Source organism: Phaethon aethereus (assembly GCF_964289735.1).
Source record: "Phaethon aethereus genome assembly, chromosome: 2".
Taxonomy (NCBI): Eukaryota; Metazoa; Chordata; class Aves; order Phaethontiformes; family Phaethontidae; genus Phaethon; species Phaethon aethereus.
This window is the reverse complement of record NC_138582.1, coordinates 162,423,832-162,441,833: the sequence shown is the minus strand read 5'-3', so window position 1 is coordinate 162,441,833 and position 18,002 is coordinate 162,423,832. Positions and strand designations below refer to the sequence as shown.

The following is an 18,002-nucleotide window of genomic DNA, read 5'->3' as shown; positions in this document are numbered from 1 at the left end:
CTGTACAAAAAAAAGCTTTGTCTTGACACTGATCAGAAGAAAACAGGTTTTTCAGTTTGCATGTCCTCTGTATTTTGTGATTCAGGCAGCTATTGAATCTCTGGAACTTCAAGAAGAAACAAAAGAAGAATCTGATGAAGAGGAGGATGATGACGAAGAGTCTGGACGATTACGTTTCAAAACTGAACGGAAAGAAGGAACAATAATTAGGCTCTCAGATGTGACAAGAGAAAGGAGAAACATTCCAGAAACTTTGGGTGAGGTTTTGTGGCAGTGGACTATTCTGAACAGCTATAATAAAAGAAACTAAAAGATAGGCTTGCCAAAACTTTTCTAAAAGAGTTTAATGGCAAAAGATGGAACAGTTGCCTTCTGACTTAGACTGGCCTATACCCAAGTTGTCCAAAGTCATTTGTAGTCTGTTGTAGTATGTGTAGTGTCTGTCTCATTGGGAATGTTTAGGCATACCATGTTTTTTAAAACAGCACAATGTTTGTTCGTTGAGACTTTGGTGTTTTTTTAAAAGCTTTCCTATTTTCAAGCAGCAGGTGTCTGATCTGTGCTTCGCTATGTATTGTGATGGAATACATTTTAAGGAATTCCTTTGAACTTTCATCCTTGGAAGATTTTAATTTGATAACACAAATCTTGTTACTCGTGTTCTGCTGTGAAATACCTGCATGTTTGCTGGTTTCCCCTAGGAACATAAGCGTGCTGGGAACCTGTTGCATTCCTACTGTTAGACTGGCCTAGAGAAGTTGTGACTTGCTGGGGAGTGTTAGAAAAATACAGAAACCCCTGTTTTCTGGGTTCAGCTTTTCTAATGTGGAACAATCTGCATCTCTTATACCACTGTGATTCTTTAGGCAGTATCTAAAAGGGTATCTTTCTTTGTATCTGAGTAGCATAACACAAGTGTGTTTCTAGGAACACTGCTCCATGTAGCTAATGAATTTGCCACTGCTAGTTCAGAAGCAGCAGTAGATTTGCAACTTTCTTGCAGCTGCTCTGTTCTAGTCTATAAATGAAATCATTGATTTATGGTTTTGAGAGTTAACTTCAAGACCCCTCAAGTGCCCTGGGTACTCAGGTGTCTGATACTGGTGTTGTACCTGCCCCACTGGGGAAAACTATATTGCCTTTTCATATTGGCCTTACGGTGGTGGTAATAATAAATAATAACGATAAAAAGTCAAATTAAAAAGGTGATATTAGGGAGATGGGCAGAAATTTTTTGCTTTCAGAAAGGTGTACCATTCTCGTAGTTTTGCTACTGAACCAAAATATTAATTCCAACTATGGAGAAAAAGCCCTAATCTCTTGAAGAGAGTCAAGATATACAAGAGTGGTGAACTAGTCGTGAAGGCAAATTGTCAGATACTGTTGGCTAATTGTCACATACCACTGGAAGATGGTGTATGTTTTGATCATACTTCAAGTTTTGCCAGATGGATTCTTTACACAGGATTGTTTTAATATGGGCGCCAAGCGTGAGCTTGGAAGCTGGGTGCTTCTGCTTTCTTTCCAGATGAATTAGTGTTTTTGGGACAACAGGACATTTTGGAATTATGTTCCCAGAGGACATACATAGATTTCCGGAACTCATCCTGATGAATTTTTCCTCCTACTTTAAAAGCCTTTGTTTGCAAGGTTAATTTGGTTGCCAGGAATTTGGACTTCTTCTATGCCTGAAAGAATTGAGAAGCCTTAATTCTATAACAAAGGTCTTGTGGCTAAGAGGAGTGTTCATGAGCCGCAAGGAGTCAGCTTCAGAGGCTGAACCAGACTTTCACAGTGGTATTCATGTAGGCCATGTCATCCTGTGAGACAGACATCAGTGCATGATTTTTGAATCAAGATATTTCTCATCTGTTGTTCATCTTTAGCAAATAGGTCTTCTTACATGCAATTTCAGGCAAAGTGTGTATTAAGGCCCTTTATTCAGCATTATTTTAATAATCATTAATTGATTCTGATTAGAAAAAGACTAAAGGGAACCTTCTAGAGGCACAGAATAGTCTATTCGGGCAAGAGATATTTTAGCTGAGGTGCATTCCAAAGGTGTTTTCAACCATAAGACTATATTTCTGCAACCACATACAAACCATATCTTATTTATACAAAAGGTGCTGGTGGCTTTACAAAACAGAGTGTTTTAAAAACAAGAGTGCTTTGGAATAGCTAAATCTCTCTGCACATAATTGGAAGATAAATGACAATGGCATGCATTTTCGTATATCTGGATTTACTCTGTAGTTTAATGTGAAGATAAGACCAGCCAATGAGGAGAAAACCTGTAGTGCAACTTGACTGCTAAAGGAACAGTGATTCAAATTAGACTTATTTTTAGGTGTAATTTTATGTGATTTGGGATGTAGCTCTGAGACATAAGGAAAAGTGGATAGAAATGTGAATAAATCTATCAACTACAAAGCTTTTTTGAAACTAATCTTTGGCAAAAATACAATCTTGCTGTTGTGAAATGTTTCTATTCATACTAGTTTTTAATGTTAATTTATTGATAGAGACCAAATGATTGACCATGTGGTGGAAAGTTAAATAGAAGAAAAAAAATACTTGTGTGCATATACATATCTGCTTGCTTTTGAGATTGTAGAGCTAATTTTTACAAATGCTACTGGTTTAAAAAAGAAACTTCATTGCAGAGCTACATCTCCTTACTTTAAAATCTGAACAGAATTGAGAAAACACTTAAAGAGGAATTAACATTTCAGTTGAAGTTACAAACGTAATTTCCATCCTGTCACATTTTGGTGACCTTTTGTGACAGCTTGTCTCTATTGGAGGAGTGCATTCTTACTTGCTGATTAAAGATGTCATTTGAAACCATTTTATTACCAGTGATAGTGAAATTAATCTTGACACTTAGAGACACTAGAAAAATAATTGCTGATTCACTGCATTAACTGTGTGTGTGAGGACTGTACAGTGAAGATGAGAATAAGTGTGTGCTGGTAAAAAAAAAATGTAAAAAATCGAGTATTCTTATGCACGTAGCTGACATCTTTCCTAAACATTTATCCAAGCTAATGTAAGTAGTGGTTTTGAAAAGTTTAAAGGAGAGGTATTATAGGACAACAGTTGATTTCTAGAGATACTGAGTTTGTCATCTTTGAGAAATATTTAACTTCTTCTGGTGCATGTAGTTGAAGTCTTCCCAGAATTGGATTTGTCATTATGCTCTGGATTTAATTACTTGTTAAGGAATGTAAAGAAGAATAATGACTTTGGCATCACCAAACTAAAGTATTCCCTATGTACCTAATTTAAAAAATGAAACAAAACCATACACTTACACTTACACAAAGCAATGACAAAGGATGTTGGATATGGTAGTACTTTTTTTTATGTCCTGATGAGTTGGTTTATGTTCACTCTGATAACTAGTGGCTGAGATTTTGGGCAGGACTAGGAAATTAAAACGTGTGGTTTCACTGTTGTTCTGTTACAACTGTGTGCAGAATCACATAGTGTAATCAGGTTGCAAGTCTGGATGATGGAGAGAAAAGAAGTGAAAGTAGAACATTTGCTCTCTCTCTCTCTCAATTTAGATTTGAAGATGTAGCCACAGAGACCCGTGCTCAGGGCTGGTGTGGGCAGGAGCCGGTGGCTGCGTGCTGCAGCAGCCTGCACACACTGTCCAGGTGGCACGGTGGCATCCAGCCTGGCTCAGCACACAAGCTCTTAGCCAGGGGGAAGCAGTGGCCCTTTTCATGGCCCACACGTGGCTGTGCTTTGGAAGAGTCTAGGGAGGGACAGAGGATCTCCTTTTTTCTCTGTTCATTGCCTTTTTTCTAGTTAGCTGTCTGATCTTGTTTTCAGGGAAGACGGGGTCTATTTTCCTTGCTCCCCTCCCTGCAAAACCATCTTCTGCACTATCTCGTCTCTTTGATATCTGTATGTGTGGCACAGTGCTCTCAAATTCAATAAACAGCTGTCGTGCTTAATTGTTGGCTGGGGTTAAACCATCACGCAGCTTCTGGCTTACTGCCCCCTGGTGGGATGGGGGAGAGAATTGGAAGGGTAAAAGTGAGAAAACTCGTGGGTTGAGATAAAGGCAGTTTAATAGGTAAAGCAAAACAAGGAATTCATTCACTTTCCATGGGCAGGCAGGTGTTCAGCCATCTTCAGAAAAGCAGGGCTCCGTCCTGCATAATGCCCCTCACCCCTTCCTTCCTTCTTACCTCAGCTTTATATACTGAACATGACGTCATATGGTATGGAATACCCCTTTGGCCAGCCTGGGTCAGCTGTCCCGGCTGTGTCCCCTCCCAGCTTCCCCGTGTACCTTCTGCCTTCTTGCTGCCAGGCGAGAGCATGGGAAGCTGAAAAGTCCTTGACTGTTTAGCAACAACTAAAAACATCTGTGTTATCAACATTATTTTCATTCCAAATCCAAAGCATAGCCTCACACTAGCTTCTATGAAGAAAATTAACTCTATCCCAGCTGAAACCAGGACAACAGCCAACCTAATTGAGCTGACTGTATATTTTGTGTGCTGACTGATGGCATTATAAAGCATTTGAGGTACTCATGAGTTTAGTTTGCTGCATGACTTCACTTCTGCAGTCTGTTTCTGAGGCTCTGAACCTGCAGTTTTGTGTGTAAGCAAAGTTCTTCACAGGTAGGACACTGTTGCCTTCACTGGCATGTTGTGGGGGAAGTATGCTGGATGTTAATGTAATCTTACGTTCTTTTTTTTCTTTATATCAGATGGTTATATTGTACTTCTGTGTTCATAGAGGTGGTATGAATGTAATGATGCTTGCTGTGGTCACTTTATAGGGGTGTTTATTTTGGGATATTTTTTCCGAGGTCAGTGTTACACACAATTTACTTTTTTGGCTGCAAAACTGTTCCTTTAAGGACACAGCCTTTAAAGTTTGGGAACTTTATGTAAAGTGAGTAGGAAAGCAATTTATTAGTTTTCATTTTAAAGAGAGTGAAAAGTACCTGCACATCGAAGATCATCAGGACTGACTTTGCCTTGGATGTTGTCATCCCTTCCCCAAGCTTCATCAGCACAGCCCTCTGAAGTCATTTTGTTTGGAGCAGCTCATTCTTTTTTCTTCAGTTGTTTCTATTCAGTTTCCTTTGATATGTGCTCAAGAGGCCAAGAGACTCAGACATGATCTTGTCTTGTAGGAAGCCTAGCTCTCTTCACAGGTTCATTAAGAATTGCTTTCCTCACATGTGACTTCTAATCTGTTTAATAGGAAATAGTTTCTTAGCATCTTGAATGAGTATCAGTACTTGTTTCAATGACTGAACTTTGCTTTCCAGACTACCTTGCTGAGTTCAGGGTGTAGTGGGGAAGATAGCAGAAAAATTGTCCTGCCTGGCCTATTCTTGGGGGGGGGGGGGAGCGGGACGGGGAAAGAAAACTTTCCAACAGGCAGCATGCCGAGGATGCCCTGCAAGATTTGGATCCTCTCTGGTTAAAGGGAGGAGAGCTATTGCTTTGCGATATAATGGCACCATTTCTTCCCATAAACATATGGGAGCTAGTGGTCTGCCTTTCTTGCAGACAGCTAACAGCCCTTTCACACTTGCAAGCCTGTGAAGAAACTGAACTTGCTGCAGGTGTGGACAGGAAGGAAGCTTGAAATCAGAGCTCTCTTTTTTTCTTGTTAAACCAGCTTTTTTCATTGTTGACAGCTAAGGATGGGTAAGGTGGTGGTTTTAGTCACATCTAATGCTTTTGATTGCTTTGGACAAGGCTACATTCATCTTAATTTTCCTCAGAAACCCATAGTGTGTGCGTTTAATACCATACTCGAGAGAGTGTGATTTCTTACCCCTTTCTAAGCATGCTATGAGATTTTCCTGATAAAGCCTGATTGTCCTGGGCTTTGCTGATGTCTCAAGGCAGGTGCTGGGGCAAAGGTAGCATTTCATAAGAGTATCTGGTGTGATTGCAAATTCAAGCTTCATGCCACTTAACTACAGTGTCAGAGGGGAGAGAAAAGGAGGCAGAGAAACTTGTCTCATCACCAACGTGCAGAAATGAAATAGGAAACTGTATCGCAGATCCTGGGCTTTTAGGAGTCTGTCATGTTTGCTGTGTTCTTAAGACAGTCAGCAGGTTCTAAACTTTTCATTTAAAAATCAAAAAGCCCCTGCTTTCTGGAGGTGCTGAATACCTCTGAAAAGTGGGACATGCAATTTTACAGTCTTTGCAGCTCAGTTGTTGTCCTGGTTTCGTCTGCGATAGTTAATTTTCTTCCTGATAGCTGGTGTAGTGCTGTGTTTTGGATTTGGGATGAGAACAATGTTGATAATATACTGATGTTTTTAGTTGTTGCTGAGCAGTCAAGGACTTCTCAGCTCCCCTTCCTCAGCCAGCGGGGAGGGGCACAAGCAGCCAGGACGAGGCACAGCCGGGATACTGGCCGAAGGGATGTTCCCACCACATAATGTCATGGTCAGGGTATGAACTGGAGTTGGCCGGGGAGGTGCCGCAGCTCAGGAACTAACCAGGCATCGGTCAGTGGGTGATGAGCAATTGTGCTGTGTATCACTTGTTTTGTATATTCTTCTGTTGTTGTTACTATTTTTTTTTTTTCCCCCTGTCATATTAAACTGTCTTTATCTGTTTTAGCTACCTGCTGGGTTAAACCACAACAGTTGTGCAGGTAGTTTTTGTAGCCAAGTAAGAAGAACTGCTGCAGTGACAATGCATGGTGCTCCCTCTTTTCTGCCCTTCTGTCAGTCCTCAACTTCAAAGACTAATTGAGATTACTTATGAAGATGTTTAAGACGGTTGTTTAAGTAGCTTTGGCTATTGCACTCACAAGAAATTTTAATAGTTTTCAAATTGCTTTAGTTATGTATTCTTGATGGGGGATATATAGTGATGTGGAGATGTAGTAGTAGTGTCTCAGCTGCTAGATAAAACTATTTTTATTCTGATTTCAGATATTATAGCCACTATATGTAGTATTAGCAAGTAAGAACACTTTGTCCTGAAAAGTGATCCCTGTAGTCAGTCTCCTTTAATATTAAGAACAGAATTTTTAAATGGAAAACTGGAATTCTTGCACTAGTTGCCATTTATACAAATTCAAAATGTGTTTTTATTTGTCAGGAGTCTGTTTGTTGCAGAGTAGTTTAATTTTGCCCTGTTAGAGGCAGAAGTCAATTTTAGAGATAACAAGGGATCTGACTAGCACATGGCAAAATCCTCAGCTGCATGTTTGAGTTCAAGTTTATCCTCTTTAAGTAACTGAAACCTGGTGAGCGGCACTGCTCGTACTGCCACGGTGTGTCTCCTGAAGTTTATTGTAGACTTTCTCTGTATTTCCAAGTAATTTGATTACCTGGGCCTGTTACTGCATGGCTTACTTTTAATGTTACCAGCATTGTCCCAGGTTTCAAGCAAATTAGGCAGTCTTCATTGAGTTCCATCTGGTGTTTACCTATGATGTGAGTTGGGTGGGTGTTATCAGTGGCCATGTATTTTACTTGAGCTGAGCACAGATTTTGAAACTTGTGTTCTCTTTTAAGTGGGTTTATCACTTGTAAAGTACAGCTGGTTCTTAAACCACATACAATAGAATAAATATTAAGTAGTTACATACTGGAAAAACACTTCAGAGACCAGAAGGTCCGCCTTTGGAACAGTCCAATGGGCAAAAGAGTCTGGTGGATAAATTTGTTTCTATGGAAGACTCAACATATCCTTTACAGTAAAGTTTACTGGGCGTTTCATTGTACTGCCTGACATATCTGCAGATAAGTGAGATGTTGTTTAAGAGAACACAAATGTGAGAGGAGCCACAGCCTCCTCTTACAGCATAAGGCAAACTTCAATAGCATTTAAGAAAAAAAATCACCACCAAACCTTTTTGTTCATGTTTGTTTCATTTACCTGCTTTTTTTTTTCTGCCTGTGCAACAGACAAGTACCTGTGTGCTTTTTCCTTTTAAAGATGTCTTTAATGAAATGTTAACATGCCACCTAAAGGAGATCGAAGTGCCTGCAAATTTTGTTAGTTGCAGGGATGTTTCTATAGTTCTAGCGACGTTTTTTTCATGATATTTTCTGTCTTTTCAGCACAAAGCTAAAATATTTTTTTTCTCCATCTCTCTCTTAACAGAACTTTCTGCAGAAGCCAAAGCGGCATTACTTGAATTTGAAGAGAGGGAAAGGCAGCTTAAACAGGGACGGTATGGCTCAAGGAGAGGAGGGCGAAGAGGAGGCTCAGTTATGTGCCATGGAATGGGAGAACAAAGGAGAGACAATAATGATAGGGGAAGAATGAAGGATCACAGGCCTGCACTGCTGCCAAACCAGCCATCAACAATGGTACCTTTTAATCCTTAGTATTCTTTGAACATACTTTCAGGAAATTACGGAGAAATGCATTCTATATCATGAGTCTTTACAAAGGTGGAATATATATACTCCAGCATACACTTTTTGCTCTTTCAGGGCACTGTTAGGCAAGATGGGTTTTACATAATGTGACTGTGAAAGTATGTGCTTAGTCCTGTTACTGGCCTCAACTTGAGGAATTTCAAGGCCTCCAAATGAAAAGTGGATTTCAACTCATACACTGCAATCAGGTTTACCTACTGGTTTGCGTGGAGGAAAAAGTTAACTCCTCTCAGAAGTCCTTTACCTGTAACATGGAAACATATTCAGTCCCACATTTTTAATAGCAATTTAGTTTATAAAAGTAATGATTCTATAAAATATTTTTTAGTTTTTGTCCAGCTAATATTTTTGCTGATACTTCTAAAAAAAAAAATCTATTTGTATACCTGGCAAGCTACTGTGGAGGCAAATAAAACCATAGGAGGTAATCCACTACTAGATAAATCAATATCTTGGGATTTTAGGTAAAATTTAACTTTGTTACTCTTTCCCCCACCCCATGCTTTGTATCACAAATGAAAAGATGTTACTTTCTCAATCCCCCCCAAAAAAGCCCAGCAGGTGTGTGATCAAGAGGTAGCCCACACTTATTTTTGTTAACTGTCATAAAATACACTGGAAGCTGAGATAGTAGAACAAAGCCTGTGTATGTCTTTGCAGGACAAGGTCATGTGTATTAAACAAAGGGGATTTTTTTCCAACAGCAGTAACTCTAGATGCTGATCACTAGCAGGAGTCAGTGGATATCTCGGCGGTTGAGAGCCCTGCAGTAGAATGTTTTGTGCTTTTAAAACAGTGAAGGTGGAATAATTTTTTTTTCCTGTATTGCTGCAGTCTCTGCTAGTTATTTTGATCTTCATTGTTGTAAACTTTTTTGTGCGCATCATGTCGTCTTATGCATACTTTGTAGCTGCTTTCCTTTATGTATATGGCTGCAGAAAAAAAATTGTGTCACATCTTTGTTACTAAAAGGTTGCCTGTTTGGGACTCTTCTTGCATTACCATTTGGAAGTTACTGGGCTAAGACTGATACCTAGTATCAGTGAGTTCAGAAGCAGGAGAATGTCTCAAACATGATAATATTTTTGTATTATAACTGATTTTAGCCATTTGTGTTGAAGAGCGTTGAGCAGCAAGAGGCTTTCTTCTGTATTACAACAGGTACCTTTGAAAGGTATCTTCAAAGTAGTTTTTTTCTTCAAGCAGTATAGAGAGGTGGGCTGCACTGATGTCTTAAGCATCTAGCTTAATTTGTATTTTGTCTTTTGCTACTGTTAGGTCTGTTTTCTGAGAGAGGTTCTTCTATACATGAGACAAAAGTTAGTGGATTTGTTTTGATACTAGGACTCAGATTTATAGTAATCCTCACATACACCTTATTGTAGTTGATGACAGTTTCCAATGACATATGCAGAACCCTAACATACAAAACTAGACAGTTTCACTGTTAAAAATATATGAATGAATGTCTGCATTCCCTGTGTGCTTCTTTGTTCTTTGCTGTCCTTGCCTTCACGTGAATGTCGTCTGTTGTTCCTCTGCTTTCCTTTTGTTACTCTTTTCCTCACCCCATGTTTTGTATCACAAATGAAAAGATGCTACTTCCTCCATCCAAAAAAAAAAGCCCATCAGGTTTTTTAACTGTTAAGAACCAGGTTCTTAACAGTTCCAGCTAATGATATGGGAAAGAAGTTTTTCTGTTCATATTTGGCCATAATTGTTCTCCAAAGGTGTTTTGGTTTTGTGCTGGTTTATGTCAGGATATTTTAACTTTAAAGCCTATTGACTTTATTCTTTTGTCTGACTTTAGACTCATTCACAGAGGTTAATTCCAACACACCAGCAACCTGTTAGGAGTCTGTTCCAGCAGCAGCAGCACCACCACCAACAGCAGCAGCAGCAGCAACAGCAGCAGCAACAACAGCAGCAGCAGCAGCAGCAGCAGCAACAGTTACAATCTCTGCTTCCTTTACAGCATCAGCATCATTCTTCTCCTCCTCCAGGGCTACATATGCCCCCTCAGATAGAAACGCCTAGGATAATGATGACTCCACCTCCAGTGACACCTCAGCAACCGAAGAACATACACATAAATCCACATTTCAAGGGGACGGTAGTGACGCCTGTACAAGGTGAGCTTTCTGAACATCTTCCCGGTCGTGCGAGTGTGGCTCATCTTATTCTTTGCCAGAGATGCAACAATTTATTTTTTTTTCACTTCATGGAAATGTGCTTGAGGTTGATACTTTTTTCCTTATGCTTGAAACAAATGTCTGGAGTCAGACATAATGTTGTTGGGCTGTGGCCAGCTGAAATAGTAAAGCTTTCTCAACTACTTTATCATCATTGGTACCCTACTCTAAAGCCTGTAAAGAACAGTAAAAATTGAAACTGAAAACAGAATGTGCTTTTTAAAAGTAGCAAATGTCAGTTTTCAAAACTAGGTAAGTACTGCAGTTTATAATTTCTCACATCATTCCAGCTTCAGCCAAGCAACAGAATGACCACCCACCTATTTCATTGAGAGTACACTGAGGCACTCCTTGCACTAATTGCTCTGTGAAAGGTACCAGCTGCTGTCCTTACTTGACAAGATACATGCCTTCAGTTCTCCCTCCAATGCCACATTTGTGGTTGTTTGATTCACAGCCTGCAAACACAGTTTTTCCATAACTTAACACAAGCACTCTTTGGGTTACACTTTTTAGGGCAGCTCTCAGCAGAGCTGTTAACATTACTACTTATTTAAGAAGTGTTTAATCCGTAAGAGGACAAAAACACCTACATACCTCTGATTTATTATTCTGTTGGGACTAGAAAAAGTAAAGAAATAAGTATGTTTATACGTATTTACCATTAGGCTTTCTGTATTTCTTCCCTCCTTCAAATCAGCAGAACTTCAAGCCAGTGCTATCTTTGCTTCTTGTATTTGACCAATGAAAAGTAGGAATTTGGCAAGGTAGGATATTGCCAGTTGATAGAGATCTATTAGGCTTCTTGCAGATGGCTTCATAGTAGCTGTATTGTAGAGATGATTTTGCTTTTTCCTGTCTAATAAAATGAGTGCTTTCCACCAAATTATGCATCAGAACAGATTGTATGGAAATAGTCCAAAAGGTCATTTAGTCTTGGATTTATCCCTTCTGTGCATTTTCCTAACATTTCCAAAGTAACAGTTGTTGCTTTGTGAAAAGCAAAAATTGGTTTTAGATTATTCTAGATGTCTCTCTTCTCTCCCCAGGAAACAGTCAACAAATATTCTGTATCTAGGTGAACAAGTATCCTCCTAATGCCAGCAGTGGCTACTGAGGATTTTTGCTTTTGCCTAACATCGAAAGTATACCAGTGTGTCTTCTTTCTTTCGTCTGAGGATTTTTTTTTCACAATATCAGGTGGCTTCAGGCTTCTCTCAGCCTTACCACTACATCTGTGGCACTGTGGGTATTCCAGGAGCCTTGTTTGTCTTGAGCATAGTCTTTTTTTTTTTGTCTTTACTTGCAGATCCTCATTTTAGCAAAGTTGTGTACTGTCTGCATGTTAGCAGATCTTCAATATTGGATTTTTAGTCTGTTTTTTTAGATCTTCCACCTGCTGACTCTGTGTGCATGTTCTTTTCGTGACTGGTAAAAGTCTAGTTGTCCTCTTGGAATGAGCAGCCCTGGAGAATGAGTAATACATTTTTGAATGGTGTTAAGACCTGTATTGCAGTGAGGAAGATCTTTGCGATGTGTATGGATGGCAGCTGGTTTGAATGAAATACCTTTGTGCTGTCCGTTTTACTGAAGGAATCCTTGGCAAGACTACTGATAGGTGTGCAGCATACTATTAAACACAGTCTTCTAAATCACTGTAGAATTTTAATCTTCTTGATTAGACAGCATGTATGGGAAGCTGAGTCTTCTGCAGAGGCTGAAAGTAGTGGCCACTTCAGTCTTCTAGTCTGCAGCAGTACATTTATGTTATATGAAAGTATGCATTTGCACACCTGAGGAAAATGTGTAGCAAAGCAGTAGTAGTCTTCAGGGAAGATGAGCATAATTCTAAAATCTTCAATGGCATTTGCATATTAAGATGAATTTTGAAGCAGTCACTGCAGGCAAATGGTAGACTGAAATTCCAGTGTAGGAAGAGTTGTTCTAAACTTCCTCCTAAGAAGTCGTCCTTGGTTTAACCGTCTGTTTGAAACCCCAGTAAGAGACTGATAGTTGACAACATTAGGATGCGTTTCACATGCAACATCATGTATTTCAGGGCAACAGGAAGTATGAAAGATCAGATTGACTTTATGTTCTTGATGATGTCCTGCCCCTTCTTGGCTGAATATATTTCCAGATACATGAGGGTTTTTACACATTGGAGAATACGGTCAGATAGGTGCAAAGTTTATTTGGATTCTCTTGTTGAAAATGTGATGTCTGGAAGCTAAAAATGCCACGTCTGGAACTGCATGATATGCTCACTTAGGTTCTGGTAATTTTAATGGTGTGCTGTCATGTTCTAGTGTAGACTGGCATTTTTTCCCTCTCTAATTTTATGGCAGGATTAAGCTCACATACTTCTAATTGTCAGCACCAGGGACACTTTTTTCTAACTGCAAATCATAGAAATGTACTTTTTCAACATCTTTTTGGTTTGAGTTAGTCTTGAAATGCTGGAGTATATCAGTATTTTCTAAAATAGACTCAAACATCCTGTAAATTTTTATGAATTTTTAATGTGAATAAAACAGCATGTATAAGAACTCTAGTAACCAACTACTTCAGCCTGGAAGTGAGTTGAAGCACTCTTCAAGAGTCCTGTCATTGGCTTATTCCTTTGAAATCTCAAAGATGAATCTTTTTCAGTGGCCACCAGCTCCCTGCCCAGCCTTGAATCTTGGTTCAAAAAAATAGTTACTTTCAAGTCAGTTTTGTTTCGGAAGAATTTCTGCTGGTGTTAATCTTTGAAGCCAATGAATGATTGAGGACACAGTCTATCAAAGCCCATAAAATGGTCATGTGACCCTCTACACATACCTGCTGCAGACACTGTTCAGTTGGCATTCAGCTGTGCCTTTTGTGGCATTTGAATCCCATGACTTTTAGTGCCTTGCTTGTCATATGGTTTCCTCTCCTCTTTGTGTTCTATTCTGTAAAGTAGTCTTGAGTTGTAAGTAGTAATTTTTGGATGAATGCATGTCCAAATTTGAGTATGATCAATTTACAAATACTGGAAGACTGTACATAGATGTACTATGAAATGCTAATTCAACCTGTGATACGTGTATTGAATTTTTCCCTCAAATATTTATCCCACAAATAAGTACTGCAGTGATACCATGATGCTGCCAAAATTGACATGAACTAATAGGCAGTTTATGGCAGCTCGGTAGATTAGTATGCCATTTACCTTTTAAAAGCTGTTTGGTGTCTCGGGAAAAATTATGTTATAATTCTCCGAAATAATCAATATGGGAATTGATTCTTCATCTTTTAATGTATAGCATTGGAATTTACAGTCAAAAGCAATTTATTCTTAAAATAGTTTCTAACAACATGCTCTGTATTATTTTTGAAACGTGTTTCAAACCTATGGAAGATTTGACATCAGGAAAATGAATGGTTATTTGAGATTTCTTTGCTGCTTCAGCAAGTGTCCGAGGATTGAAAGGGCACAGAGTTTGAACCACTATCTTTCATGAGTATTAAATTAATTTGCTTAAAATCCATAAATATATCTCTCTTTATATGCTACTGCCAGAGGCAGAATACTGAAATAGACCCGAGTGCCCTGTTCCGTTGACATTTCTCTACATTTCCCACCTTACACAATTTTTGAGTGCCTCTCTGACCTGTAATACCTGAGCTATTTTAGTCCTAGGTCTGTCAGGAGCACCCTTGTCAATTTTTTCCAGGTGGCCATGGCTGTTTCATATGGACAGATGTTCATTAGAAGCCAAGATGAGACTATTCAACTGATTTTCTCGTGTAACTTGATACAAAGTTTGCATGCAGTCCTTTGGTGCTGAAAGACTGGTGCAATTAGTTTACCCCATCAGTCCCTGAACTAGTAAACCACAAGTACTTAACAGAAGTGGATAGAAGCCAAACGTGGACATGAAGTAAAAATAACCACTAATGCGTTAATTCTTGTACCTCAGTTACCAAGAAAAAAGGGGTTTGTGAGGCATCTTGGCAACCTCCCCTGTTGGGAATTGCACACAACTTCTCACTTAAACTAGCAGCATTTCTTAACATCTTTCCTGCTGAAGTGTAATACAGTAGTTGTCTACGAAGTTGATATTTAACCCTGTGTGGGAAATGTTTTCCTGTCACTTTCAGAAGTGCTAAAAACAAACTGAAGAAAAATAACCTTACTAAAATTTTTTAGTAAATAGCAAACACATTCAGTGCTGTTCGATATGCTATATTTAACTTCTCTAGGCCTTTTGTCTAACATTGAAGCATTTGTGTTTTTAACCATGTAGACAACTCTGAGAGAAAATAAAGTGCTCTGGAAAGTGGGAAATCTGTTATTACACTTTGTACTGGGGGTTCAAATACAGATTTAGTCCCCAGGGTGATCCAGCTGTAGTTGCTTTGTGCATTAATGCCATAATATTAAGTGAATGTTTTGGGCAGTATTTTTTTATGACTAGTCTTTTGAAATGCAGTTGTATGGACTAGTCATCCATGTTAATCCTCCTGAATTACTAATTTTGGAGGTTATTTTTTGGAAGAGGGTCTCCTAATTCTTCTTGGTGTCTCTTTATGAAATAGCAGTCCTTCATCTGAGACCAGCAGTTTTGTGATTACAGATTAAGTAGTTTTTGCTTGCTTTTAATTGCCACTGCCTGCCTCATTTTACCTTCCTCTGAACAGTGATTTATACCAGATATTCTCTCATGCCCATGCTTGTTGTAAGAGGTTGGTGGTGAGACTGGGAGATACCTAGGAAATCTTGAGGGGCATGAAGTTGAAAGGGTAAATTAATCATGTATTCTTCTATTTGAAACATGAAATTGTAGTTAAAGTCTTTGTCAGCTATGTCTAAGAGATGTCTTTGGCTGAATAAGTACTCTAGTTTTCCTTCCTGCAACAAGGAGCAATTTAATTCTGGGAAATACAGAATTAAATTATGTAAATTAACTAGGAGAATCTTAATTGTCCTGTTGCATGTTGCAGGGGAGGGAATGGTTGCTTAAAGCTAATTGTAGAAACTGTGACATGGGAGGGTAAATGCAGCAGATTTTAATCATGGCTTCTCATTGAAACTGCTTTTGGAAATAACAGCACCAACTGTTAGGTAAAACAAATGGTGTTAAAAGGTGCTTCTTGTTTCAGTGCCCTTGCTGCCAGTTCCAGCCCAGCCAAGACCTGCTGTAGGACCCCAGAGATTTCCTGTGAGTAGCAGCTGTTTCTTCTTCTCTGATATGGATAAGCATACATTTGCAAGGAAATATTAATATAGCAAATAAAAGCTGTTCTAGTGAAATATAATTTTAAGGATTTGTAAATATTGACAATACACTCTGCAGTTGAAAATGTTTGTTAAAAGCTTAAGGTCAATGGATTTTTGAGAGTAGAATTAATTCTGTTTAACTGTAAAATTGTTGAACCAGCCTCTCCAGTGGGAGAGGCATGAATGCATCTTGTCTTGAAGAATATGGCCTTCATTTTATTATTTGACTCTTTCTGTATAAATAGAATCCTTATTTTATTTGATGTAATAAAATGCTATTTCAAATAATCCCTAAGCTTAAAAAGCAGCAATATATATTTATTGTAAAAATCAGCAATCAATTTTATCATTACTTCAGGCATTTAAATGCCCTCATGTTTTTTGTATAAAAAAGGGAATGGCATTGCATGACCTTGCTTTCTCTTATGTTTCTAACTCCTAAAACAAACAGTGCATTTAGCTGCTTCACTAGGCTAATTTCATTTGAAAATTTTTTTCTACTTTGTGAATGGGGAGGGTGCATACTTCTAGGCCTTTTCTCATCATTTCACAGTTTTGTTATCCTAAAGTTTTAGTTCAAGTGGCTTGCAGAGTATCAAAGTAAAAGAAAAAATAGTTTATTCAATATTGCCTTAAATATTTTCAAATAAAGACCCATATATTATGTTTCTCAAATATGTAAAACACACAAAAATTATACTTGGTTAATGTGTGCAGTGTTGAAGGATGAAAGTAGATGTTTGTGAACATCTGTTAGTACTGCACAGTAAACTACTTGCATAGAGATCAGAAGTATTTGAAAGAAGCAGATTTCAGAAACTTTTGATTGCCATGTACATTCATGGTTGGTTTTGATGCAGAATATTTTTCTTACAGGACATCTAGTTGAGGAATTGGGATGTCTGTATTTTGTACAGTAATCAGAGTTTTTAAATTGTCATGTTTCTTCTGTGAAGGGTAAAAAACTTAAGCAGTAAAATGGCAGTTTCATGAAGCAAATTCATGTTATATAATTCCATCATCCACATTTTAACCAGAGATGCATTCCTATTGAAAAATACCGTGGTTTTCAGTGGAAATAGTTTTCCTCAACAGCCTTTAGTATTATGTGGAGACCTTATTAACATTTTAAAAGTAATTCTTACTGGTTTTTATGAGAACAAATATCTTGCATTTGTTTTCCTTTGACACTAAATTGCTTTGCTGATAAACACAATTTGGGATGAAAAAGAAATTAGAGGACAAGGAATATCTGTAAAGGCATTGTAATTGACATCTTTGAGAAGTGTGTTTACATCAGTGTAGAAAAATTGGAAATTAATTTTTTTAAATTGACTGTGAAATTAGATTTTAATTCTGTTCATTTTTGGTTTTGCAAGTTGAAGTACTGCAAACCTAGCTACTCTTGTATACAACAGTTTTTAAAACAGAATAAAATAGATGGAACATTTTTGGTAGGACTCTTGTTCCTTTTGCCTGAAGGAAAGTACTTGACTGCTTACAATGCACTAGCAAAGAGTCAGTGTAATTCTTCTTTTCATAAAGAGGGCTGTCTTAACTAGGAGGATCCAATACTGTGATTTGATTGCCCTGAGTGTTCTAAATTTTTTTTTTCCACTTCAGCTAGTAACCTGCTGTATGACCCTGAGAAAGTTACTTAATCTTTCCATGACTCACTGAGTTATAAAATGGGTATAATATGGACTTCCCTTGTGAAGTACTTTATAAATTTTGCATAGGTTATCAATCATATTAGGATTAGGAATTAAGTGTCACTGTGTACATATGTCATGTTTGTTTTATTAAATGTAGTATGTTAGCTCTTGAGCTGAAGTCAAATTTACTTTCTTACTTGATCGTTTTATCTTGCAAAACTACCTTTTTTGCTCTGTTACATGTCAAATGCCTTTGTGCCATTATAATTCACTTGTTTATGCATAAATGTTGACTTATAGCAGTATAGCAATATTTAGACAACTTTTGCTGACAAGCTATTTGAAAAAGATCAAAGTAGTATTCCAGACTATAGCATTCATCCTTTTCCTCATTGCAGAAAGAATCCTTGGATATCCAATAAATTGAACTTGCTCTTCTTTTTAGGATTGCCTAATCAAAGGAAAATAGTTAGCTGATTTTTCTGGTTGCTTAGTTTCTGAGAAAC

The 18,002-nt window shown here is 38.1% G+C and overlaps 1 protein-coding gene across 1 annotated transcript in view; it reads left to right on the top strand.

Moving 5' to 3' along the window:
- Positions 1-18,002, top strand: part of RBM33 (RNA binding motif protein 33) — a gene marked incomplete at both ends in the record, with an annotated part of 101,348 nt that overhangs the window by 28,879 nt on the left and 54,467 nt on the right. Inside the window, 4 exons of the mRNA XM_081996525.1 lie at positions 86-257; positions 8,121-8,329; positions 10,212-10,533; positions 15,724-15,782. Of these exons, the coding sequence (XP_081852651.1) occupies positions 86-257; positions 8,121-8,329; positions 10,212-10,533; positions 15,724-15,782 (762 nt within the window). The remainder of the gene's footprint in view (positions 1-85; positions 258-8,120; positions 8,330-10,211; positions 10,534-15,723; positions 15,783-18,002) is intronic.